The sequence below is a fragment of the Canis lupus genome, chromosome 27, assembly GCF_048164855.1.
Source record: "Canis lupus baileyi chromosome 27, mCanLup2.hap1, whole genome shotgun sequence".
Lineage (NCBI taxonomy): Eukaryota > Metazoa > Chordata > Mammalia > Carnivora > Canidae > Canis > Canis lupus.
In genome coordinates, this window is record NC_132864.1 from 30,721,284 (window position 1) to 30,745,652 (window position 24,369).

Consider the following 24,369-nt stretch of genomic DNA (forward strand, 5'->3'; position numbering starts at 1 on the left):
AAGAGGACCACAAAGTTTTAAAGCTGAATAGAAACCCATCATGTTCAAGGGGCTATATTAGGCTTTCCACATTCCTGGTGAGTTTTCAGTGTCTTCTGGAAGCTGGGCTGATTCCCGTTGCAGGGCTGGCTTCTGATCAGTGCAACCTGGAAAGGGCTAGGGTTTGGGGGCATATTAGGAAGGGGTGCAGCATCACTGTGGCATTTCAGTGAGGGGATCTGGAGTTCTAGAATTCATTTACAAGCCTGTCATCCATCTCACTCTTGGCCTTTGTTTATATAGCAACAAGAATTAAACTCTTTTACCTGTTAATCTATACCTGGCAGTAGCTAGAATATGAAACTATTGCCTAGTTCTATTACAGTGTACCTTGAGTACCTACCCTGGCATTCTGTTGTCAAGTCTTTCTGCCTGTAATTTCTTTTTTCTAGGAAAGAAAATCTAAAATATAGCTAAAGACATAGACTTTGGAGTTCGCAGACCTGTGGTCTAAACCCAGCTCTATCACTTGTTAGTTGAGTGTTTTAGTTCCATCTTCATAAAATGGAAACAGTAATAGTCCTCCAGTACAAGTCTTCATCTTGTAAAATCTTTATATTCTATTAGTTCATGCTTGCATGGTGCTTAGGACACCGCTGGCATTTTTTTTTTAAGATTTTTATTTATTTATTCATGAGAGAGAGAGAGAGAGAGAGGCAGAGACACAGGCAGAGGGAGAAGCAGGCTCCATGCTGGGAGCCCGATGCAGGACTCAATCCTGGGACTCCAGGATTGCGCCCTGGGCCAAAGGCAGGCACCAGACCGCTGAGCCACCCAGGAATCCCCATTTTTTTTTAAAGATTTTATGAGAGAGAGAGAGCGCCCAAGCAGGAAGAGGGGCAGAGGGAGAAGTAGGTTCACTGCTGGGCAGGGAGCCTGACATGGGCTCAGTCCCAAGACCCTGAGATCATGACCTGAGCCAAAGGCAGCCACTTAACTAAGCACCCAGGTGCCCCACCACTGGTATTATATAAGGAGACTCAAAATATTTGTTTTTTGTTTTGTTTTTTTTCCCCCATATCATTGACAGTAGTCAGAGAACTGCTGTTTGGGAATATATTAACTGGTTAACTAGTTCTCTGATAAGAAAATGCCTTCCACCAGATAAGAAAGTGCCTATTCATTCACAGCTAAGTAGACTTGTGGTTGGAAGGGAGAACCTGAGCGCTTGAAAGCCACAGGAACCATCTGTCTCATTTGTTTCTCTACCAGGTATCTTATTACTCTGCCAAGTTTGTCCCACTTCCAGCACCTGGTTTGTCCCTCTCTAACATGTTATTTCTGTTACACATCCTTGTCTCTTACCCCCTGTGAATACTCACCAAGGGCCCCAGAAGTTCATGACCTAGTCTTTGTCCATGGACACATGGAAAACATTTGCTGGATTTGTTTTGAAAATGTTCCTTTCAGATTTTAGAGGTTATTGTAATTCAACTCAACCTTTTCCCTAGCCAACCCCCTAGATATACAGGAAAGAAAGAAGAAAAGCTTTCAGTTGGCAACTAAGTGCCAGGCATTGCAGGAAGTATTTTCACATACATTAAGTTATTTCTCTTAATCCTCTCTGTAATCCTGTAAGGTAGGTGGTTATCCTCTTTTTAAAGATTAAGGGACAAGTTCAAAGAGGTTAAATAATTTGTCCAACGACACAGAACCAGGTTTCAAACCTAGGTCTAGCTCCAGTTATTCTGCTTGACCCTTACAGAGTTTTCCTAATAAAATAAAAGGCAGATGGGAACAACAGCAAGAGTGAAACCTTCTGAGATGTCTATGTATGTGCCTTAACCTGAAAAATGAGAGGCCCCAGGTTTGGTTTGCCGACTCAAAGCTAGAAGGAATAATTTGATCCCTCCTTTTATGAAGGAAGAATATAAGATTCAAAGATGTCCAAGAGCTCCTTTAAAAATCATCTAATCTTTTTTTTCCATAGACACTCCCTTTGTTAATATTTGGTAGGCTAGTGAGGAGGAAAACCCTTTGGGATATAGGGGAGGGTATCTAGAGGAATGTTAATCAGTCTTGTTGGTACTCACTTCATTAAAGTGTGATCTTTTCTCTCTTGGCTATTCGCCACCAGTTGCTGTCCTGCCTCTCTGCTTCCTGCTTTATCCTGGGACACGTGGGATTTATACCCCTGACCTGCCAGTTCCCAGGGGGCATAGCAGTTACCATACTAGTTGTTTTGTACTGCACTGAATTGCCTGGGTTTTGTTCCTGGTTCTCATTGTCTAGTGGAACATGAGAAGCATCAAAGATTTTTCTCAAATGAAAGGATAGGATCTGTGCATGTTGGTTCAGGCTAGGCTTTAGGGTCTCAAGAGCTTTCAGGGGGTAGAAATTTCTCACCACTTTGAAGTCTCAAAAGAACTAGTTTGCAGAAACCCAGCTCTTAGACCAAGATTAAGGTGAATGTTAATGTCTTGTGAGAAATGACTGGCACTGAGCTGGGGTACCAGCCTGAGCCCTTCCACTGAATAACTGTGCAGTCTTAAGCAAGTCCTAACTTGTCTGAGGCTGCATACTATAATAAAAATGCAACTGATCCGGTAGTTTCAGAACTTAGGTTTGAGCTCCTCCCGGACCAGCTTTTTAATGGTTAGGTAACTCGAATCTCCTCCTTCAAGCCCATTTTTCTTTCAAAAAAAAATAAAAGGACTGGAAGATGATTTTTAAAGGCACTTCCAGCTTTACCATCTGTTACTGTGCCTGCCCCAGTGGGTTCAGAGATTATTTGAGGGTCACATCACCAGTTATTAAGTTGGGAAAGAGAAGTGTATATAGAAACTGAATATAGGGCAGCCTGGGTGGCTCAGTGGTTTAAGCGCCTGCCTTCCGCCCAGGGCATGATCCTGGAGTCCCAGGATCCAGCCCCACGTCAGACTCCCTGCATGGAGCCTGCTCCTCCCTCTGCCTGTGTCTCTGCCTGTCTCTCTCTGTGTCTATCATGAATAAGTAAATAAAATCTAAAAAAAAAAAAAAAAAAAAACTGAATATATATATTTCATATATATATGAAAATATAATATGAAAAATATGTAGTTTTATATATAATATAATATAAAAAATATATAGTTTTAACTAAATATATCTTATGCCAGGATTCAAAAGATCCTGAAAGTGAGAACCTTTGTACTTAGCCCATTTGTTGTAGTTCTCACCCTGTTTGCATTGCACATTTGCAACTTCTTAAAAGCAGCAAATTCCAATAATAACTGAAAGCAGTTTTCTGATTATTAAACACCTAATAAGGGTACCTTATTGTTTGAGGCTGCTAGGGACATTTATTTAATCAAACTCCCTTTCTGGCTTCTGACAATCAGTAGCTACTGTTGATAAGTCTGCAAATATGTGAAGTAAACACTATAGAGGTAGAGGGTGAACGTCCTGGTACAATGAGGTATTTTCCTAGATGAAATATTTCCCAGGCAGACTGGACTCTGGATTGATCTTTCATCAGGCCTCACAGAAATCTCCAGAACTTTGTATTATTATATTTCTCTTGCATACCTTAGAATAAAGGTTGTTAAAGTTGAGACGCCTGGCTGGCTCAGTTGGTGGAACATGAGACTCTTGGTCTTGAGGTTTTGAGTTCGAGCCCCATGTTGGGTGCAGAGCCTACTTTTAAAAAAAAAGTTGTAAGAAAGTTAGGATCCTCAACTGTCAGGGCTGTGGGGAGCTGAAGAAGCCAAGAGTATTCTTTTGAAGAATATCTGGGCTTAAGAAACTGAAGGCTCTGGGTGAATATTTTTGCTCAGGTGCTTAACTGAAAAACAGTGTGAATGCTCAATAGATAAACTGAGGCCTGTGCATCTATGTGTGACTTTACCCATTGATAGTCATCCTGAGAGCTCGAACACTTATTCAATGGAATCACCCCTGCTGGCTGTTGGACCCCTGTTGGCTTTGGAAATTACCTTTGTAGTTGGCAGTTGGATCCAACTTTTCAGTTGGATTTGCCACACAAAGGAGTGTCTGTTCTACATCAAGTTTTATGGTAGACTCTGGAGATTTGAAGATGATCAAGATGTGGTCTTTGTCCCTTGAGCTAGGAGTGGGGATAGGGGACACAGAGAGGGAGGGCCTGAGGAAATAGAAACATAATGAATTATAATTACAGAACAGATGATATAAAGCAGGTATAGACAAAGTGAAATAAAGTCTCCCTTTGGGGGACCATCAAAGAAGGATAGAAGTATGATTCAGGGAAGAGGCGATAAAGTACCTTAAACACAGAATAGCTTGAGATGTGAATGTCAGGATGCAAGAACATGAATGTATGCGGCAGAAACAGAAAATCAAGATGTGATTAGAACATCCCTTTGTAACAGATGATGAGAAATAAAGGTTCTTTGGGGCTACCTTGTAGAGAGCCATTCATTCCTTTTGATAAATGTTTGTTGAAGGACTACAGTAGGCCAGGGACCTGTCTTGGTTCCCCTTGTCCTTTGGAGCTGAGAATAGCCAACTTTAATGATGTGTGAGGAGTTTGCATTCCTACCTCTGGACCTTTGCACATGGCCTTCCCACCGCCCTGTCCCAGACTCCAGGGTTATCCTTCCCTCCTCTTCTTTGCCTGGTTAATTCATATTTGTCCTTCAAAGCTTAGCTTGAAAACTACTTCCTTAAGGAATACTTGTTTGCCCTACCCCACCCCCATTTTCCTAGTTATGAACTTGATTTCTCCTTCATACCACTTGCCCCAATTATAGTTATATAATTGTTTAATATCTATGTTGAATCTTTTTCTCGTTTGCTGCTCTTTCCCCAGAACAGTGTGGGACCCATAGTTGGCATGGGATAAATATTTGCTGAATGACTGAAGTGTGTCCATTGAATTTAGCAACAAAACGGTCACTTTGGCCCTTGGTAAGACAGTTTCAGAGAAACCGTGGAGGTGGAAGTCAAGATTGCAGTGAGTGGGAAATGAGGAAATGAGGGCAGTGATGTGTAGATAACTTTTTAATATGTGTGACTGTGAAGGGGAGAAAGGTGGTAGCTAGAGCGGAAAACAGGGTCCAGGTTTATTTTTTTCCTTTAAGTGACTTTTTTTTTTTAAAAGACTTGAACTAATGTAAATGATCATTGGAAGGAGCCATCGGAGAAGGGAGTTGAGCCTTTCTTCTCTAGACACTCTTCAGTGTCCTCAAGGGAGTTGGTGGAGATAATGGAAAGAGCCCATCTTCTGAGAGGTGGGATAGGATGGAATCTAGAACAGGAGTGCTATGTTAAACAGTTGAGCCTTTCTTCTCTAGACACTGGGGAGTCTGGGTGAGCCAACTAAGACTGTGCAGAAGACAGGAAAAGAAGCCAAAGACCTGAATTCAGGCTGTGATGAAGGACAGGGAAGGATTGGAGAGACATTTGGAAGATGGAAACAGGTGGATATGAGAGAAGGGAGTAGGGCTCTTGATTTTTGAACCCCTAGAGCCTAGCACACAGCAGGTGCTAAATAAGTGTTGACTGGAGAAAGGGCAGGCTCCAGAGGGTGTGTCAATAACAAGTTATCTTAAGTATCCTCATAGTGGAAAGTCCTGATCATTTTTGAATTTTGTAAACAGCCAGAAGTCATTCAGGGCCAAGATGCTGAATTGTTGAATAAGTGGGTGGTCAAGTTAGAGACCATTCCATTGGATTAAAAAGTAAAAATAAGAAATAAGATGTGGTTTAAGGGTAGCCCTGGTGGCACAGCAGTTTAGCGCCGCCTGCAGCCCAGGGCATGATCCTGGAGCCCCGGGATCGAGTCCCACGTCAGGCTCTCTGCATGGAGCCTGCTTCTCCCTCTGCCTGTGTCTCTACCTCTCTCTCTCTCTCTCTCTCTGCATCTCTATGAATAAATAAATAAAATCTTTAAAAAAAAAAAGATGTGGCTTAAAGTAATGAGATTTGCTGGAGGTAGGATATGGCAGTTCACAAATTTACTTCCCTTTAAGAGTTCTAAAAATGTCTCAAACTTATGCCTCTGTAACTTGGGAAATTTATTTGGATGTCTGTCTTCATTGAAAACCTTCTTACTAATTCATTGCTTGCCCACTGTCTGTAACCCGATTTGAATAAGTCTCTCAGACTTTGTGCCATGGAGTTTGTGAGGATAAGGCACTGTCTCAGTCACTACCACACAAAAACCCAAAAAGGCCTCTCCTGAAAGTATGAGAATTTTAGATTCATATGGTGATGGGCATTTATATCCTATCACTCTGGAACTGGAAAAGAGGAGCAGGTGGGTCAAGGTTTTAAAGCTTTCTGCCAACTTGTCTAACTCATACCCACTGGGGTATGAGGATAGCTGCCTGTGTCTTGTTTGCCCCAGAATGCTGCTGGGCAATCTTGAAGTGTCCGGAGCTATGCATTGTCTATTCATGACCCCTGTGCCTGTGAAACAGGGTTCAGTGACTGTCACCGTGCCTGTGGCAGTCTGGAGTTACCCAGAGAGAACAAAGCTGCATACACGGAGTCCACAAGGGAGTCTTTTTTTTTTTTTTTTTTTAATTTTTTTTTATTTATTTATGATAGGCACACAGTGAGAGAGAGAGAGGCAGAGACACAGGCAGAGGGAGAAGCAGGCTCCATGCACCGGGAGCCTGACGTGGGATTCGATCCCGGGTCTCCAGGATCGCGCCCTGGGCCAAAGGCAGGCGCCAAACCGCTGCGCCACCCAGGGATCCCCACAAGGGAGTCTTGTAACAACTTTGTCCTGCTTTCTAGGGCTGAGTCAGGTACCACAGCTTGATCTCAGCTGCCTTCTTTTATTTGAAGAAGTTGGCATCTGAGCCACAACAAGAGTATTGTATTTTGTCCCTTTTGGAGGGACATGGATTCACTCTGTATTATTGCCCATGTTAATCTCTCAGCCTATACAGCCCTTCCCCATCCTTTCTCAGCCTCTGGCAAATCTTCCCCATCCTTCGAGGTTTAGCTCAAGTATTAGCTTCCCTTACAGAGACTCTCCTGACTTCCCTAAGTGGAATGAGCAGGAATCCACATGGTGGAGTGAGTGTGGAAAGGGCACAGACTTTAGGATGAGTTGGGCTGAGTTGGAATACTGAATCTGCTGCTTTGCCTTACAGCCCCTAATCCCAGGTTTCAATTCTCCCACCCCCTAAGTGAATTTAATACCTGTTTCACAGAATTGTTTTGGGAATCAAATAAAATTGGGTTTCTGAAAACAAAAGCCTTGGTATATAGGAAGTGTTCATTAAGTGTTCTTTCCCTTCTATACCCATAACTTCTTACTCCGAACTAAAACAGCACTTTCTTCTAACTCTGACATAACATCTAAGGGAAAAATTAAAAGGTGGAGGAAGGGTTCTTTTTCAGTGAATTTGCTTCTTGAAGAGCAGAGATGATGTTATCTAGCAGTCTCCTACATAGAGCTTCAAGAGGACCGATGATGTTGGTTGAATGAATGAACTCCTGGACTCAGTTATGGATCTATACAAGCCAGGGCTTTTGAGGAATAGGAAAAGGCAATAACATGTTTAGCCCAGAGAAGTTTTTCTGGGTGCTAGCTGGGAATAGTCATAGGAAGGGCTGACCCTAAAGAGAAAGAGACCTTGTTCATTTCATCTACTCAGAGCTATAATAAGCGAGGGCTGAAATTCTAGGAAAAGGCAAGTTTTGTTTCAGGGGAAAAAGGAACAATCAGAACCATTTCTAAAAAATGAATGAGACTGGGATGCCTGGGTAGCTCAGCGGTTCAGTGTCTTCCTCTGGCTCATGGTGTGACCCTGGAATCCTGGGATCGAGTCCGACATCAGGCTCCCTGCGTGGAGCCTGCTTCTCCCTCTGTCTGTGTTCTCTGCCTCTCTCTGTGTGTCTCTCATGAACAAATAAATAAAATCTTTTTAAAAAATGGAATGAGACTTAATTTTAAAAAATTTTTTTAAAGGGATCCCTGGGTGGCGCAGTGGTTTGGCGCCTGCCTTTGGCCCAGGGCGCAATCCTGGAGACCCGGGATCGAATCCCACGTCAGGCTCACGGTGCATGGAGCTTGCTTCTCCCTCTGCCTGTGTCTCTGCCTCTCTCTCTCTCTCTGTATGACTATCATAAATAAATAAAAAATAAATAAATAAATAAATAAAAATTTTTAAAGATTTTATTTATTTATTCATGAGAGACACAGAGAGAGGCAGAGACTTAGGCAGAGGGAGAATCAGGCTTCCTGTGGGGAACCCAATGTGGGACTCAATCCCAGGACCACGGGATCACCTGAGCTGAAGGTAGACACTCAACCACTATGCCACCCAAGTGACCTGAGACTTAATTTTTGAGGCCATGAATTCCTTGTCCTGGGGAGATGAGCAACCTGGGCTAGTGCTTACGGGAGATCTTGTGGAGGAGGGAATTGTGCATTTATCAGAGCACTGGCCAGCCCTTTCATTTTAAGTCTTAACTCAGTCTTATTCTGCATGATAGGAATCCTTTCCCTGTACCTCCTGCTACTTTGGGCCTCTCAACTTCCTGGTTTTGTGTGCAGGTGAAGATACCTGGAGGTGTCGGGGCTGTGGGGACCATGTTGCTCCAAGCCAGAGGTGGTACAGGACTGTCAACGAAGCCTGGCATAGCTCCTGCTTCCGGTAAGTGGGTCTGTCCTCCTGTCTTTGCCAATGCACTACAAGCCAGCCACTACTTGTTCTAGAAAATACAAAAACAAGGTTCTGACTTGAGAGTTTCCATTTTGAGGGGAAGGGGAGGGATGTGCCAGCGAAGAACACATAACCGAATATCAGGTATGAAAGTGGAAGAGCCATAAATGGGCCAGATATAGCTAGAAGTAGGATGAGGGGATGGGAGCAGTCCTTTCCAGGGTGTCCCAGCACCCTCACTTTACAGATTAGGAAACTGAGGCCCAGAAAGAATGATTTTCCCACAGCTACACTACTGAGTATGTAAGTGCCTCAAGGGTTGTTTTTAGTACAGTTGGCAGAGCCAGCCCTTCACCACAGGATGCCTCCCTAGTTTCCTGCTTTTTGTTATTTAATTTTATTATAGCCTTTAGATTATTGTTTGAAGGCAGCTCAGTTTCTTAAAAATACGTGACTTTAAGGTAGGATTCATTTCTGTTGTCTGAGACTCAGTGTCCTCATCAGAAAAACACGGATATTAAAAATTTATCTCATAGACTCGTTAAGATCAAATGAAATCATATATGCCAGGGGCCCAGCTCATGGTAGGCACCCACTGAATGGTTATTTATTTCCCTGTGAGATTGGAATCTTCAAGAGTGGGAGCTTGTCTACATTCTCCAGAACATAAAACAGTGCCTGGCCTACAGTCATTCCACATTGGAGGCTGGGTGGGCACGTGTGCCCTCGTGGTCTGAAGTGGTAGGGCTTTTGCTCACATCTTGAGAATGAGACAGACTGTAGACAGGCACCATGCGCTGTAGATTCCAGCTCCCACACACAGCTTGTGTTGCAAAGCATCCCCCGTGCTGATACCAAGTAATTTAATTGACCTTTAAGCACTTGCCTCCACCCAGGAACCATGTGGGGGGTTGGCCTAGAGAGCTCTGCCCTCTGGAAGAGTTGGAGAGGAACTAGCATTTTTCTGCCCTTTCAGCTCTAACTCCGAATTTTCCAGTCTTCTCTGTGGATCTAATTACCTTGGTTCTTCCTTTTACCCTCAGCAAAGTTGATTCTTAGTAAGCATTGGAGCAGAGTGTCAAAGCTATAATGGATACTATAGATAAAGCCTTTGGCTAGCCCTTTCATTTAGAACTGAAGCAAATTCTAATGAGTTCCTAGGCCAAGGCTCCCCTTGGCACCTAACCCATATGGTCATATTTATTTCTGCTGTTTTCCTATTTATGTTAATACTTTCTATCCAAAATAAGCAGGACAGAGTAGAACAAGCTAATTTTTGGAAATTCTGGATTCTCCTAGCACAAAAAATTCAGAAGCAGAAGAGACCACCTATTGTGTGACACAACCCCTCCATATCACAATTGAGAGGCCTGAAACCAAAAAGACAAGGAGCTACAAAGACAGGTCATGGATGACTAGAGCTGACCTTAGAACTGAAGTTTTGGGTCATTTGTGGGTCTGATCAGACGCTAGCTTGTTAGGGAGTGTGTGTGTGTGTGTGTGTGTGTGTGTGTGTGTGTGTGTGTAGAGAAAAACACACATACATGCTCAGAAAGAAGTAAGGTACAGGGATCCCTGGGTGGCGCAGCGGTTTAGCGCCTGCCTTTGGCCCAGGGCACGATCCTGGAGACCCGGGATCGAATCCCACGTCGGGCTCCCGGTGCATGGAGCCTGCTTCTCCCTCTGCCTGTGTCTCTGCCTCTCTCTCTCTCTCTCTCTGTGACTATCATAAATAAATTAAAAAAAAAAAAAAAAAAAAAAGAAGTAAGGTACATTATCATGATGGATGAGTGCAGGCTCTGGAATGAGACTGGTTTTAAATCCTGGATTTGCAATTTAACTGTCCTTGGGTGACTGCCCTGAACTTTAGGCACCTCATCTGTAAAATGGGGACAAGTACTCATCCCACAGGTTGTCAGAGAGAATTAAATGTGATAACCTATATAAAGTGCTCAGCATAGCATCTGACACATAGGATACAGATAATAATCAGTAGCTGTCACTTTGTATTATATAGTAAGTGTACGTCTGTATACACCTACATGCATGCATTTATTATTCTTATTACACACCCACTGGTCTTCTAATGTGGAGCCTCAGAGATTAAGGTTAACTTTGAACTACTCTGGCACAATTACACCAAAGATCATGCCTGTAGGGGAAGTAGAGCATCTGGGGTAGGTCTCCTATTTATAGCTTTGTCTCAAGGACATAGTCTCTCTAATCCAGCTGTATTGAAGGAGTGCATTTCCTGACTCCTGAGCTTTCCCATGGAAACTGGATGACATGAAGTCCTCAGATGGAGCCTGATAATTTGCCCTGGGGAGACTATCTACTTTGGACCCAACTGACTTTTGCCCAGATTGGGCAAAAGATCTTGGAGGAAGATCTTCAGGGCTGGGAACAACTGTATCTGACTACATAAGTAACCTGGTTATAAGGAGCACGAGGCATCAGCCTGAATAGTCTTTTAAAATCTCTGATGAATTCAGAGTGTCTGGACATAGGCTGCTGATAGCAAGACCCTCCCTTGCTTCCAGCCTTCCAGCCATTCGTACTTCATGATTCCCTTCCAGCCTTGCTCTTACCCAGTTGAGTTAGTTACAATAAAGGAAATGACTTTTCTTTTCCTCTTCCCCCACATCTTTGTTTTCCTAGTCACAGGGTGGAGCTAGATATTCAATGGAGAAATTGCTGGGGTTTGGCCCAAACTCTCCTCCCTTCTCCTTACATTTCCCCTCCCCCATCCCTCCATCTGCAGTCACATTTGCAATCCTGCCTCTGATAGCCTTCCACCAGGTTCTCAGGTGCCTGGGAGAATAGAAAGTCACTGAAGGCTGGAACCTGGGACTGTACAGCAGAGGCCAGCTGACAAACCTCCTGGAAGTAGCTTAGTCTGATGCAGTTGGGTTTTTGTCCAGGATCCTTCTGATCCCTGGATGCTTGTCTGTCTAGCCCTCCTACTTTCTCTCCTCAACCTTCCCAACAGGCCTGTTTGGACTCTAAGTACCTCTGTCCTCTCCTTTCCCTGAACAGTACCACTGGTTCTAGAATTGGGGCCATTGTCTCTGAAGCTGTCTGGAACTGGGGAAGGCCAAGGAAACAGCCAGACTGCATGTTGTTTGTAGCTGAGGTCAAACTATGGAGCTGGCATGTTTTATGGGGACTTGGCATGTTGGCAAACCAAAGAACCTTGACAAGTTTTCTGATGATTTCACCCTCAACAGAAGTACGTATCTAAAGAGGGGGAGGTTGTAGGAAGAGGGAAAACTGCCTCTATTAATTAGTCTTTATCACCCTTCCCTGGGACTCTCTTTCTTGACCTGGTTCCTAATGGCATTGTCAGAAGAAAAACAAACAAACAAAAAAAACAAAACCCATACTTAAGGCTCCCAGGAACCCTTCAGGGCCTCCTTTCTCAGGATCTCAGATACAGACTCTTTGAGCTTTCTCTTTTGAGAAGTGATTTCTAATGCCTGTGCTCTGGAAAAGGAATAATACAAAGAGAAAGCTGTTGGGAGCCTGGGTGGCTAAGTGGTTGAGTGTCTGCCTTTGGCTCAGGTCGTGATCCTGGGGTCCTGGGATCGAGTCCCGCATCGGGCTCACTGAAGGGAGCCTGCTTCTCCCTCTATCTATGTCTCTGCCTCTCTGGGTCTCTCATGAATAAATGAATAAAATCTTTAAAAAAAAAATAGAAAGCTGTTGCTGTTGTCACTTCATTGGTCAATAGACCATTTCCGCTAAATTTGTGACTCCAGGAAAGGCGAGTGAAGAAATTGTACACGTAGCAACCAGAGACTATGGTGTAATGGGCTGGGTGACAACAGGATATCTTCTTTTTTTTTTTTTTTTTTTTTTTTTTAAGATTTTATTTATTTACTTATTCATGAGAGACACAGGCAGAGGGAGAAGCAGGCTCCATGCAAGGAGCCTGACGTGGGACTCGATCCCGGGACTCCAGGATCACGCCCTGGGCCAAAGGCAGGCGCCAAACCACTGAGCCACCCAGGGATCCCCAACAGGATATCTTCTATGATGCTGAAAGTCATGCTCACTTTTCTCACCCACACCCGCCACCTAAACAAGTGCAGTACATCATAATTATAGTAAGAGCTACCGTTTATTGAGTGTTTATTATGTATAGACACTGTACTAATAAGAATTACACATTTGAATAATCTAACTGAATCCTTTTTTAAAAAGATTTATTTATTTATTTGTTTGTTTGTTTGTTTATTTATTTCAGAGACAGCCAGACAGATAGTATGAGGGGGAGGGTAAAAGGGACAGGGAGAAAGAGAAGCTCAGCGGGGAGCCTGATGTGGGACTCGATTTCACAACCCATGAATCATGACCTGGCCAAAACCAAGAGTCAAGTCAGATGCTTAACCAACTGAGCCACCCAAGTGCCCCGTCTAACTTAATTCTTTTAACAGTGTAATAACTATAGTACTGGTCATACCTATTTTACAAATAGAGAAAGTTACTTACTCACAGTCATGGAGCTAGTAAGTAGCATACCTGAGATTTGAACTCAGGCATTCTGACTCCTTGCTTTACATTCCTGAATATGGTCGTGTCATTTAACCTCCCTGAAGTTTGCTTTCCTCTTCTGTACCTTCAGAGTAAAAACACTCACCTTGCCTGCCATACACTAGTGGTGTCAAATAACATCAAAGGGTATGGTGCAAAGGCTTTATGAACTCTCAAGTGTCAATAAAAGTGTTGTTACATTTCTCCTGGGTCTCTGGCCTCCTGGCATGGGAGTCCGTGGAACAACCCTGCCCTCTGCTGTTGTAATGTTGATGTTGCTGCTGGATTTATGAACCCAAGCTTTTGATTCTAGTTTGCTTATTTGTCTAGTATATCTCTAAGGAAACAGCCAGCCAGCAACTCATTAAGGCTGGCTGTTAAACAGGGAACTGGGGCATGCCTGACAGGACAGCCACCTGGGCCTTCCTCAGCCTCCACAAGAGACTCCAGCTTGAACACACTGTGGGACTCCTAGTATGTAGCAGCAGTATGTGACCTTCAACATGCCTTAATACTGCTCTGTTTTTGGAAAGAGAGAATGAAGATTCCAAAGAAACCCCACAGTTACTGTCTGGGGCAGAGATGAAGAGGTGCAGGTTGGAGCCAGGGATGGATGACATATTTATTAAGCATTACATTGGGAATTTGATTAATAAATTTGCACTTTGATTATCTGATTCAACTCTTACAGTAACCCTACAACCCCATTTTACACAAAAACAGGAAGGTCCAAAAAAGTAGAACTTGCTCAGAGTCACACGCATTTGAACTCAGATCTCCCTGGCTCTGAAGAGGGTCCTCTTTCCATTGGGACTCCCCAGAAAGAGTAGTAGACTTGGCATCAGAAGAGCTAGATTTGAGTCTTTATTGAGCCAAGCTGGCTGTACAACTGTTGGCAAGCTCCTGTGTCACTATGAGCTTTAGTTCCTAATCAATAAGATGTAATAAAAGTAATCCACCTCATGAAGTAGTTGTGAGGATCACAGAGGTGATGGATAAGAAAACACTCTGAAAACCTGAGGATAGTATAATGTAAAGGATTATCAGCAAGCAGCATATAGGCAACTTTGTGCTGCTTACATTAGCAGTTCACATACAGTTTTGAGCATCATTTGCTATATTAAAGGCAGCAAATTAGATGCTATTCGGGATACAGATTTAGCATAGTAGCCTGGTCTCCTAACTGGCTCCCTCAGCTGAAAAACAGGTAATAATGTGGAGCATTTCTAATAATGGGCTCTGGTCTGGTTTCCATTCTCATTCCTTTGAAACAGTGTTCCCTTAGTAAGTTTCCAGGGGACAGCTGCATCGGTCCATCAGCTGCTCTTCAGGCTTTATTTTGTATGACCTCCCAAATTGCACTAGAGATTGTAGAGACAAGCGAATGAGAGTTTGGAGTCAACCTGTTTGAGTTTCCATCCCAGTTTATCTTGAGTCAGCTGACCTTGAATTTCTTTGCCTGTCTCCTCATCTAGAAAAGGGGAAATGAAATGCTTCCTACCTCAAAAGAGTGTTATGCAAATTTTTTAAAAAGATTTTTATTTATTTATTCACGAGAGACAGAGAGAGAGAGAGAGAGAGAGAGGAGAAGCAGGTTCCATGCAGGGAGCCTGATGTAGGACTTGATCCTGGAACTCTGGGATTATGCCCTGAGCCAAAGGCAGATATTCAACCACTGAGCCACCCAAGGTGTCCCTGTTATGCAGATTAAATTTGATCATGTATTTAAAGCCCTTCACACAGTGCCTGGTCATAATTAGGACTTAATAGACATTAGCATTTATTATTAGTGTCTTTGTCGCTCTTGAAACATTCTCTTCCCTTGGCTTCCATGACATTCCATACTCTCCTGGTTTTCCCCCCCACTTTTCTGGTCGTTCTACTTTGCTTATCTTCTATCCAGTTCTGAATTGTTGCTGTTTCTCCAGGCACAGTCTGTTTCTCCCTAGGCCATGTCACCAACAGCTATGGCTTCTATTGTCCTCCACACACTGAAGACCCCAATATTCATATCTACAGTCCAAACCTTTCCACTGGGCTCTAGTCCTGTCTTTGTCAATTTCCCCTGTCCATTTGAATGTCTTCCAGGCATTTCAGATCCAGCTAGCCTTTCAATCTTCCTCCTAAAACTAGCTTCTCTTCAGTATAACCTGTCCGGTTGAATGGCATGACCATCCGCCCTACTGCCTAAGTCAGAACCTGGAAGTACTTCTTAATACCTCTTTTCTCTTATCCCATATCCACACCTGTCAGTTTTATCTCCAGGTGATATTTTGAATGCATCCATGTCTATTTCTCTTACGACCACTCTATTCCAGGCTGCCATTGTGTCTTCCCTGGATAACTGCAGTCGCCTTCTAATCCATCCTCCATAAAGAAGCCAGAGTGAATGACCTTAAAAAAAAAATCTGACCATGTCACACTGCCATCTCTCCATCCTTATATTAACTCCATCACGTTGCAGGACTCTTAAATAAAGACCAGTCCTTAATGTGGTCTGGTCTCTCCTAGCCTCCTGCTCTCTCGCTACTTCACTCTCAATGTTCTTCACAAGGTCCAGAACACATCCTGCTTTCTTCTCAAAGACCATTGTTCCTGCTGTTCTCTCTGCCTGGAATGACCCCTCACTCTCCTTTGGGCTAATTAACTCCTGCTCATCCTTCAGATCTTTACTTGGATGTCAGGGAAATAGTTATAAAATAGGTCATGGCCCCTGTTTTATGCTTTATTTTTTTTTAAGATTTTATTTATTTACTCATGAAAGAGAGAGGCAGGGACACAGGCAGAGGGAGAAGCAGGCTCCTCGAGAGGAACCCGATGCAGGATTTGATCCCAGGACTCCAGGATCATGCCCTGAGCCGAAGGCAGACGCTCAACCACTGAGCCACCCAAGGCATCCCTGTTATGCAGATTAAATTTGATCATGTATTTAAAGCCCTTCCACACAGTGCCTGGCCATAATTAGGACTTAATAGACATTAGCAGGGACACCTGGCATCCCTATTTATGCTTTCATAGACTTTCTGTTTGAAGCTTTTTTTTTGGTTTTAATTTTATATTTATTCATTTGATCATCTCCTTAATGACATCCTGAGACCTCTAATATTCTGTAAGTAAGTATAACCTAGTCATGGCTATGGGACATTTTGCCCCCCATTGTGTCACCACTGAGCACATTGTTGGCATGGGGAAGATATTTATTGAATGAATTGCCAGAGGTGGCCAAAAGATATGATGTAAGTGAGGCCTTTCCCTGCCCTTCCCCTTCCCCTTCCCCACATCCTTCCCTTAGCAGCCACTGTGGCTGCAGTTACTGTAAGTGGCAGAGAGGAGTAAGTTCCAGACATTGGGTTGTTTTGGAAAATTGCCTGCAAGTGTTGAGATGAGAAGTTAAAGCTTTGTCTTCTTCCCCTAAAGGAGACAGAGAGGATGACCTAGCAGTCTTGTCCAGTAGCAAGTCTTGAGCTGTACTTCTCTGTAAGTATCAGCCAGACACGAAGAAACTCTGGAGAGAACAGTAGGGAAGAATGAGTTTAGCTACTCTAGACCAAACTAATTATGAATTGAAATCCAGCAAAAATTTTAGCCATAAGTTTCAATTCTAGTCATAAGTTTGTTTGAGGGGGAGAGAGGGTAGAGGGAGAGAGAAAATCTTAGAGGGGCTCGATCCCACAACCCTGAGATCATGACCTGAGCCAAAATCAAAAATGGGATCCTTAACTGACTGAGCCATCCAGGTGCCCTATTTTTTTAACTTATTTATTTGAGGACGATAGAGAGCACAGGGGGAGAGACAGAGGGAAAGGGAGAGAGAGTCTTAAGCAGACTCCATGCTGAGCATGAAGCCCAGTGTGAGGCCCAACATGAGATTATGAGACAACAACCTGAGCCAAAACCAAGAGTGGGACGCTTAACCAACTGCCACCTAGGTCCCCCTATTTATTTGTTTTTTATATTTTATTTTATTTTTTTTTTAATTTTTATTTATTTATGATAGTCACACAGAGAGAGAGAGAGAGGCAGAGACATAGGCAGAGGGAGAAGCAGGCTCCATGCACCGAGAGCCCGACGTGGGATTCGATCCCGGGTCTCCAGGATCGCGCCCTGGGCCAAAGGCAGGCGCTAAACCGCTGTGCCACCCAGGGATCCCTGTTTTTTATATTTTATTTATTTGTTTTATTTTTTTAAAATGTTTTTTTTTTATTTTTATTTATTTATGATAGTCACAGAGAGAGAGAGAGAGAGAGAGAGAGAGAGAGAGAGGCAGAGACACAGGCAGAGGGAGAAGCAGGCTCCATGCACCGAGAGCCCGACGTGGGATTCGATCCCAGGTCTCCAGGATCGCGCCCTGGGCCAAAGGCAGGCGCCAAACCGCTGTGCCACCCAGGGATCCCCTATTTATTTGTTTTAAATATTTTTTTATTTATTAGAGAGAAGCGAGAGCACGAACAGTGGGGAGGAGCAGAGGGAGAAAGAGAAGCAGACTCCCCGCTGAGCAGGAACCCCCCACCCCCCCCAGTGTAGGGCTCAATCCCCGGACCGAGGTTCACGACCTGAGCCAAAGGCAGATGCTTAACTGACTGAACCACCCAGGTGCCCCTGTTTTTTATATTTTAGAAAGCTTTGAAGGACAGCATTAGGTGAAGATGTACAGTAAAGTATAGTGTGGGAAAAAGTGGAATACTTAATAATAATATCTTTTACTTATGGGTGATTTTTGGCAGGGAGGGGGGAGTAGGTTGGCGATTCTCCAAGAAGTTGGAAATGAAGTTTGTCCTCTAGGGTTTATTTTATTTTATTTTTTAAAGATTTATTTATTTATTTATGATAGACATAGAGAGAGAGAGGCGCAGAGACACAGGAGGAAAGAGAAGCAGGCTCCATGCCAGAAGCCCGATGTGGGACTCGATCCCGAGACTCCAGGATCGGGCCCTAGGCCAAAGGCAGGCGCTAAACTGCTGAGCCACCCAGGGATCCCTGTCCTCTAGGGTTTAAACTACTCAGATCTACATGTAATAAGAGCAGTATCATGTGGTCATTAAGAGCACAGACTCTAGAACCAGATTACTTGGGTTCAAATCCTGATTCTTTCATTTATTAGTTGTGCATATTGGGCAAGTTACTTACCTTTTCTGTCCTTCATATCCTCATCTCTAAAATGGAGATGATAAACCTTCTCCCTAATTCCTAATGGAGCGGTAAATGAGGAAAGTCCTGTGTAGTACTGGGTAGTAACAGAGTCTCACATGGAGTGAGCGCTGATAAGCGTTAGCCATTTGTTATTAGCTACTAGAGAGCCAAATGCCCCTCAGAGCTGAATATATGAATCGGTGATTGTTACGTATCTGAAGAAGTAATGCGTTTTTTTTTTTTTTTCAATTAAAAATTAGTTTAAAAGCCAGTGGAATAATGAGTGGCCAGCAGTGAAACAGAAAGTGAAAAGTTAGTGAAGCAAAACTAGTAGCATGTCCAGTTAAAAATATTGAATCTGGATTTGGTCTCCAGAAGGGGGTTCTTTGGTGTAGACAGGGCTGGTTTGGCTGGCTCGCTAGTGCCGTAATGAAATTTCTCTCCATGGATGCTTATTGCTCTTTAGGTTCATGCCAACAGAACAACCTTCTGATGCCTAATTCAGCTTCTTGGGCTTCTTGGTAACAGGAAGGGTCTGGAGATAGTACCTGTATAGAGGATGTAGGTATTTTAATTCCAACTGTGAATTTATAAATGGTCTGTGGGGTTGATAAACGATTAGAGCCATTGTAGGATGTCTAACCCTTGCAGAGTACCATGAAGTCCTGTTTCTGGACCTCCCAGGCCAAAAACGAGGCCTGAATTAGGGTCATTTACCAAGGTAATGATAGCCTTGGAGAGGTCTTTGGGTGGCCAGCCAGTCAACCTTTCTCTGACCACAACCTCTTCCTTGTGTCTCTCTTCAATATTGGCCTACTGCTGGAATATTTATTTACTTACTTACTTACTTACCAACCTAAATCCTTCCTTTTACAGAGGAAGAAATTAAAGCCCAGGAAAGTTTAATGGCTTGCCTCAGCTCACACAGCAAGTCTATTTTTAGCCAGCTCAGATTATCAGGTCTTCTCTTTCAGGCCAGGGCTCTCCTCCTGGCATTACCTGGAGACTTATTAAAGTATCCAAAGCATTTTTTTTTCTGGTGCATCCAGGAGAAGAATGTCTATATAAACACAGCTGTGGACACTGAATGTTGGACATTCAGTTATATTATAGAGCAACAGGAGATGATTATCTATAAGAGGTCACAACATCATTCTTTTTTTTTTTTTTTTCCACAACATCATTCTTAACTGCTTACAGCCCATACAGGCAGATCTCAGCTGTTAAAATGACCAGCTCAGTACAGATGTTGCTTGTTAATGAAGCTATAGTTTGCTGTTAGTGAACACTAGCTGGCCAGCAGACTTCATGTGGACACATCTGCAGCCAGTGTAGACTTGAAACATAAATGCCCGTTCAAGGAGACATATATATTGACAACTAAAGACCAGCACTGTCTTTGGTGATTTAGGCTTTATGTTCCATTCATTGGGAACCTCTGCTTGCTTAAACACCTCTGATAACTCTTCACTGCCTGTGGGTGACTCTCACCTGACAGATCTGCCTCTTGAGGATCTGCCCTTGCCCTCTCCCACCATCCTAGCCTCCTCTCTGATAATCCTTCACACATGCCCTGCACTGCATCTTATGGACCATACTCTGTTATACCTTAGTACATTTACATATGTTGTTCCTTCAGGCTGAAATGCCTCCTGTCTGCCTGGTAATCAGCCTTTAGATTCAACTGATAGATCTTGTCCCCTGTGAAAGAGCCTTGCCAAATCCTTTTTTTCTTTTTAAGATTTATTTATTTATTTATTTATTTATTTATTTATTTATTCACAAGAGACACAGAGAGAGAGGCAGAGACACAGGCAGAGGGAGAAGCAAGCTCCATGCAGGGAGCCCAATGTGGGATTCGATCCCAGGACTCCAGGATCACACCCTGAGCCAAAGGCAGATGCCCAACCGCTAAGCCACCCAGGCATCCCAGCCTTGCCAAATCTACCCTGAACCTTCCCCATCAAACAGAGGAGACTTTCTTCCTCTTTGTTATTATTATACCTCAATTATTGCCCTGTCGATATTTGTTTACACATCTAACATCACTCTTAGCATAAGAAATTCTCTTTGTATCTTAGAGCTTAGCCGAGTGCCCAGAGTGCCGTGGGTGCTCAGTGTTTGTTGGACAAATGATGTTTTTGTCAAATGACCACCTTTCTGTTTGGACATGTGGATGAAGCCCTTTCAGTATTCATCATCACCATCATTTTTGCTCTGCAGTATTCTCCCAAGCAGGAGCTTTCCTTCTGAAATGAGAGTATGGAGTAAGATCTCTGTCTATAAATGTCATTATAAAGCCTGAAACCATCAAAGCTCAAAGGATGGCATGGCTTCTACATTGTGGCAGCTAATTTGCCTTGAATTTTTCCCCCAAGGACTAGAATCCCCCTTCCTGGGCAGTACTGGAGGGGTGCTAACAAATTCTCCTTCATGTTCGTCACTATTACCAGTAAAAAACTTCTGAGTACCTCAGGCCAGGTTTTTTATTTATTAGAGAGAAGCGAGAGCACGAGGTTTGAGGATAGTTTTCTTCTGTCAGTCATCTTCTGGTCATATCTTCCTGAGGCTGCTCTGTGGTGATCCTGCTTAGATCAGAGGGTGTCCACTGGGCTCCCATCAGTAGCACTGACTCTTACAGCAGCATCAGCTATTTCTGAAATTGACTAATTCAGCCCTTGTGTTTTGTTTCAGTTCCAAAGGTGGTCTTTTCATGAGATCACCCTATATACTGGAGTCATCTTTTCCTACAATACCCTGAGTACCACTACAATGTCACTGAAAAAAAAGAGAGGCAGCTATGGGGTTACAAATGAGTAAGAATAGCACCAGGATGGTGAAAGTCCCCAGCGATCCAAGGCTTTCCAAAATTTCAACCACTAAACATTTATTTTTTTTTTAAATATTTTCTTTATTTTATTCATGAGAGAAACAGAGAGAGAGACAGAGACAGAGACAGGCAGAGGGAGAAGCAGGCTCCATGTAGGGAGCCCGACATGGGACTCGATCCCAGGTCTCCAGGATCACGTCCTGGGCTGAAGGCGGCGCTAAACCGCTGAGCCACCTGGGCTGCCCCTAAACATTTATTTTTTAAGCTTAATTCAGAATAAGAAAGTGAACAACTTATCTTTGAATCATTTCCTCATTTGTAGCTGGGAGGGTAATAGCGATCTATCCTGCTCACCTCTCAAGGTTAGTAGTGTGAAGGCAACCGGGTGGCTCAGCAGTTTAGTGCCGCCTTCGGCCCAGGTGGAATCCTGGAGACCTGGGATTGAGTCCTGTGTTGGGCTCCCTGCATGGAGCGTGCTTCTCCCTCCGCCTACGTCTCTGCCTCTCTCTCTCTCTCTCTCTGTCTCTCATCAATGAATGAATGAATGAATGAATGAATGAATGAATGAATAAATAAATAAATAAATAAATAAATAAATAAATAAATAAAATCTTTAAAAAAAAAAAAGGTTAGTGTGAGAGAAGGATGAAATCAAGTGGAAGAGCCCATAGGAAAGAATAAAGTAGTAGATTCAGTATTCAGTGTGCCTCAGAGATACTGGGGCTTGTTTAAAATACAGATTCTTGGACACGGTCTCAGCAATCCATACTATGTAGGCTTCAGTTAAGGCCCCAGAATCTCATTTTCAGCAAACTGTCCCTGAGAGTCTGATGCACTCTTCTCTCTACCACATTTCAGAAATACTGTTGCAAATCAAATAGCAAGTGTAAAATAGTTATTTGAGACAACTTTACTGCTTGAACCTGGAATCCAAAGATTTGGGTTAAATCCCAGCTCTGCCAATTCCTAGACCTGTGACCTTGAATCACAGCCTTCTCTATGAACCTTATTTCCTCATACATAGAAAGGAGATGGCAACCTCAACCTCACCAAGTTTCAAGAATTAAATGAAAGCGTATGTGAGCAAGCCTACCTCAGTGCCTAACTCATGGAACTTAGTGTTTTGCAGAGTGGGAACCAAGTGTCCACAACTTCTGGAATGTGGTGTCATATTAACAAACACCCAGCAAAAGATAATCTTTGGCATCCATCTTAAGTGTCATGGAAATCTGGATAGAACCTTAGAGAGTTAGTCCAATCCTTTGATTTACAGCTCATGAACTTAAAACTAGGAAGGGAGGATGGGAAGCTCAAGATGCATAAGGATACCCAATCACATGAAATGTGTTTAGTTTTTAGATGGAAAATTATTTCCCAGTATACTGAAAAAAGAAAAAAAATGAAAAATCTTTGTAGCATAGTAGTGGAACCACTATTAGTAACTTTTGAGAAACTTCAGAGAATGGGGACAGTATCCAAGTATTTTGATTATTTGATCCACACCTGCTATATAACAGGGATCCATTAGCAAAATAAAGGCAGAAATAGCTAACTGATTCAGTTTTCAAAAAGAAGGAAAAAGTAAACTCATAATCCTTTTGACTTTTGATCAAATTAATCCTTTTGATCAAATTCTAGTGAATTCTATGGAATTTTGCAGATGATAGAATAGATGGACAGTGAACACTTAGAAGAGAGCCCATCACTAGGATTCAGTGGTAGTGAATTAGTCATGACTTCATGTTTTCACTGGATTGGAAGTCATGAGACACTCTCTTGATTTCCACAAGGCATTTGGCAAGTTCTGACAGTAAGAATGTGAGCAGGAAACCTAGAAAAATCAGGTGCAGGAATTCAACACACCCAGCAGTTTGAGGCCCTGTATTGGAGAGGTGAGATTCCTAAACACCTTGCTAGGGCTCACGCTGAGAAAAAGGCATGGGATTTGAGGTCAGCAAGGCAGCTTTTAATCTCAGTCTTGCACTTCCCAGCAGTAACCTTGGATGAATCACCTAACACCTCTTGACTTCCCTTACCCGGTCTGTGCTATATAGGTATACCTTGTGAAGTTGTTGCAGGGATTAAACTAGATGAAGTATTTTCATTTTCTGTAAACTGAAAATGCTTTATAAACCTTAGTTACCATCATCACTCTAGTACTGTAGTTGCTCATAAGGGAGTTCCTGAGTCATATGTTTATGTAGTGGGCATCTCTGGGTGCAATGTGAATCTGCTATGGGCCGCATGTAGTTTGATCTGGCACTAGACAGATACTGGCTTAGAGCCCTTCCTGTGTGTGGTGCTTAGGGACACATGAAGGGAACTCTTCCCGGAGGAGATGGAGTGCTCTGTTGGAACTGGACCTGGAAAAAGGAGGAGACATCCACCAGCCTGAAGATGGAAGACATTACAGGAGGAACTAAGATGGCAAAGGCTTGGGAAAACCTATGTGGCTGGGTCAAGAAGTGGAATGGGGCAGGAGGTAGCCAGCTTAACCCTAATGGGGAAGCTGGATATATAGCCCCAGGAGAGTAAGTGGCTTAGTCAGTTAAGTGGCCAACTCTTGATTTCAGTTTAGGTCATGATCTCAGGGTTGTGGGATTGAGCCTCATATCAGTGGGGAGTCTGCTTCTTTCCTCCCTCTCCTTCTGTCCCTCCCCCTGCTCTCCTGTGCACCTTACCCCCCCCCCCCCAAATAAATAAATCTGGAAAGAAAGAAAGAAGAAGAAAGAAGGAAAGAAGGGAAGAAAGAAAGAAAAAGAAAAAGAGAAAGAAAAGGAAAGAGAAAGAAAAGGAAAGAGAAAGAAAGAGAGAGAAATAACCCCAGGAGTCTGAGGTGTAGTACACCAGGTAGGCTTTGCCTTTGGACAGGGGTACTAGGGGGAAAATGTGAGGAAGTGGGACTTGGGGCTCCTTTTTTTTTTATTTAAGATTTTATTTATTGGGCCATCTGGGTGGCTCAGTAGTTGAACATCTGCCTTTGGCTCAGGTCAGGATCCCAGGATCCCGGCATCGAGTACCACATCAGGCTCCCCACAGGGAGTCTGCTTCTCCCTCTGCCTATGTCTCTACCTCTGTCTCTCTTGTCTCTCATGAATATAAAAATAAAAAGCACACATAAGTGTAAAAAAAAAAAAAATGGAAACAGTATCAAAATGGGCAGCCCCTGTGGTACAGGGGTTTAGCGCCGCCTGCAGCCCAAGGTGTGATCTTGGAAACCCAGGATCGAGTCCCACGTCAGGCTCCCTGCATGGA

The 24,369-nt window shown here is 43.3% G+C and overlaps 1 protein-coding gene and 1 long non-coding RNA gene across 3 annotated transcripts in view; both read left to right on the forward strand.

Annotated features, from left to right (window-relative positions):
* The window catches only part of LIMK2 (LIM domain kinase 2), a 59,886-nt gene that overhangs the window by 3,605 nt on the left and 31,912 nt on the right, over positions 1-24,369 (forward strand). The window contains exons 2-3 of one of the 2 annotated variants that reach the window (XM_072803287.1): positions 8,513-8,612; positions 9,921-10,025. In XM_072803287.1, coding sequence (XP_072659388.1) covers positions 8,513-8,612; positions 9,921-10,025 — 205 coding nt within the window. The remainder of the gene's footprint in view (positions 1-8,512; positions 8,613-9,920; positions 10,026-24,369) is intronic. The other variant, XM_072803288.1, reaches the window with a different exon arrangement.
* Positions 10,044-11,997, forward strand: LOC140619614 (uncharacterized). The gene is made up of 2 exons (XR_012019493.1): positions 10,044-10,184; positions 10,391-11,997. It is a non-coding gene; the product is annotated as an uncharacterized lncRNA (long non-coding RNA).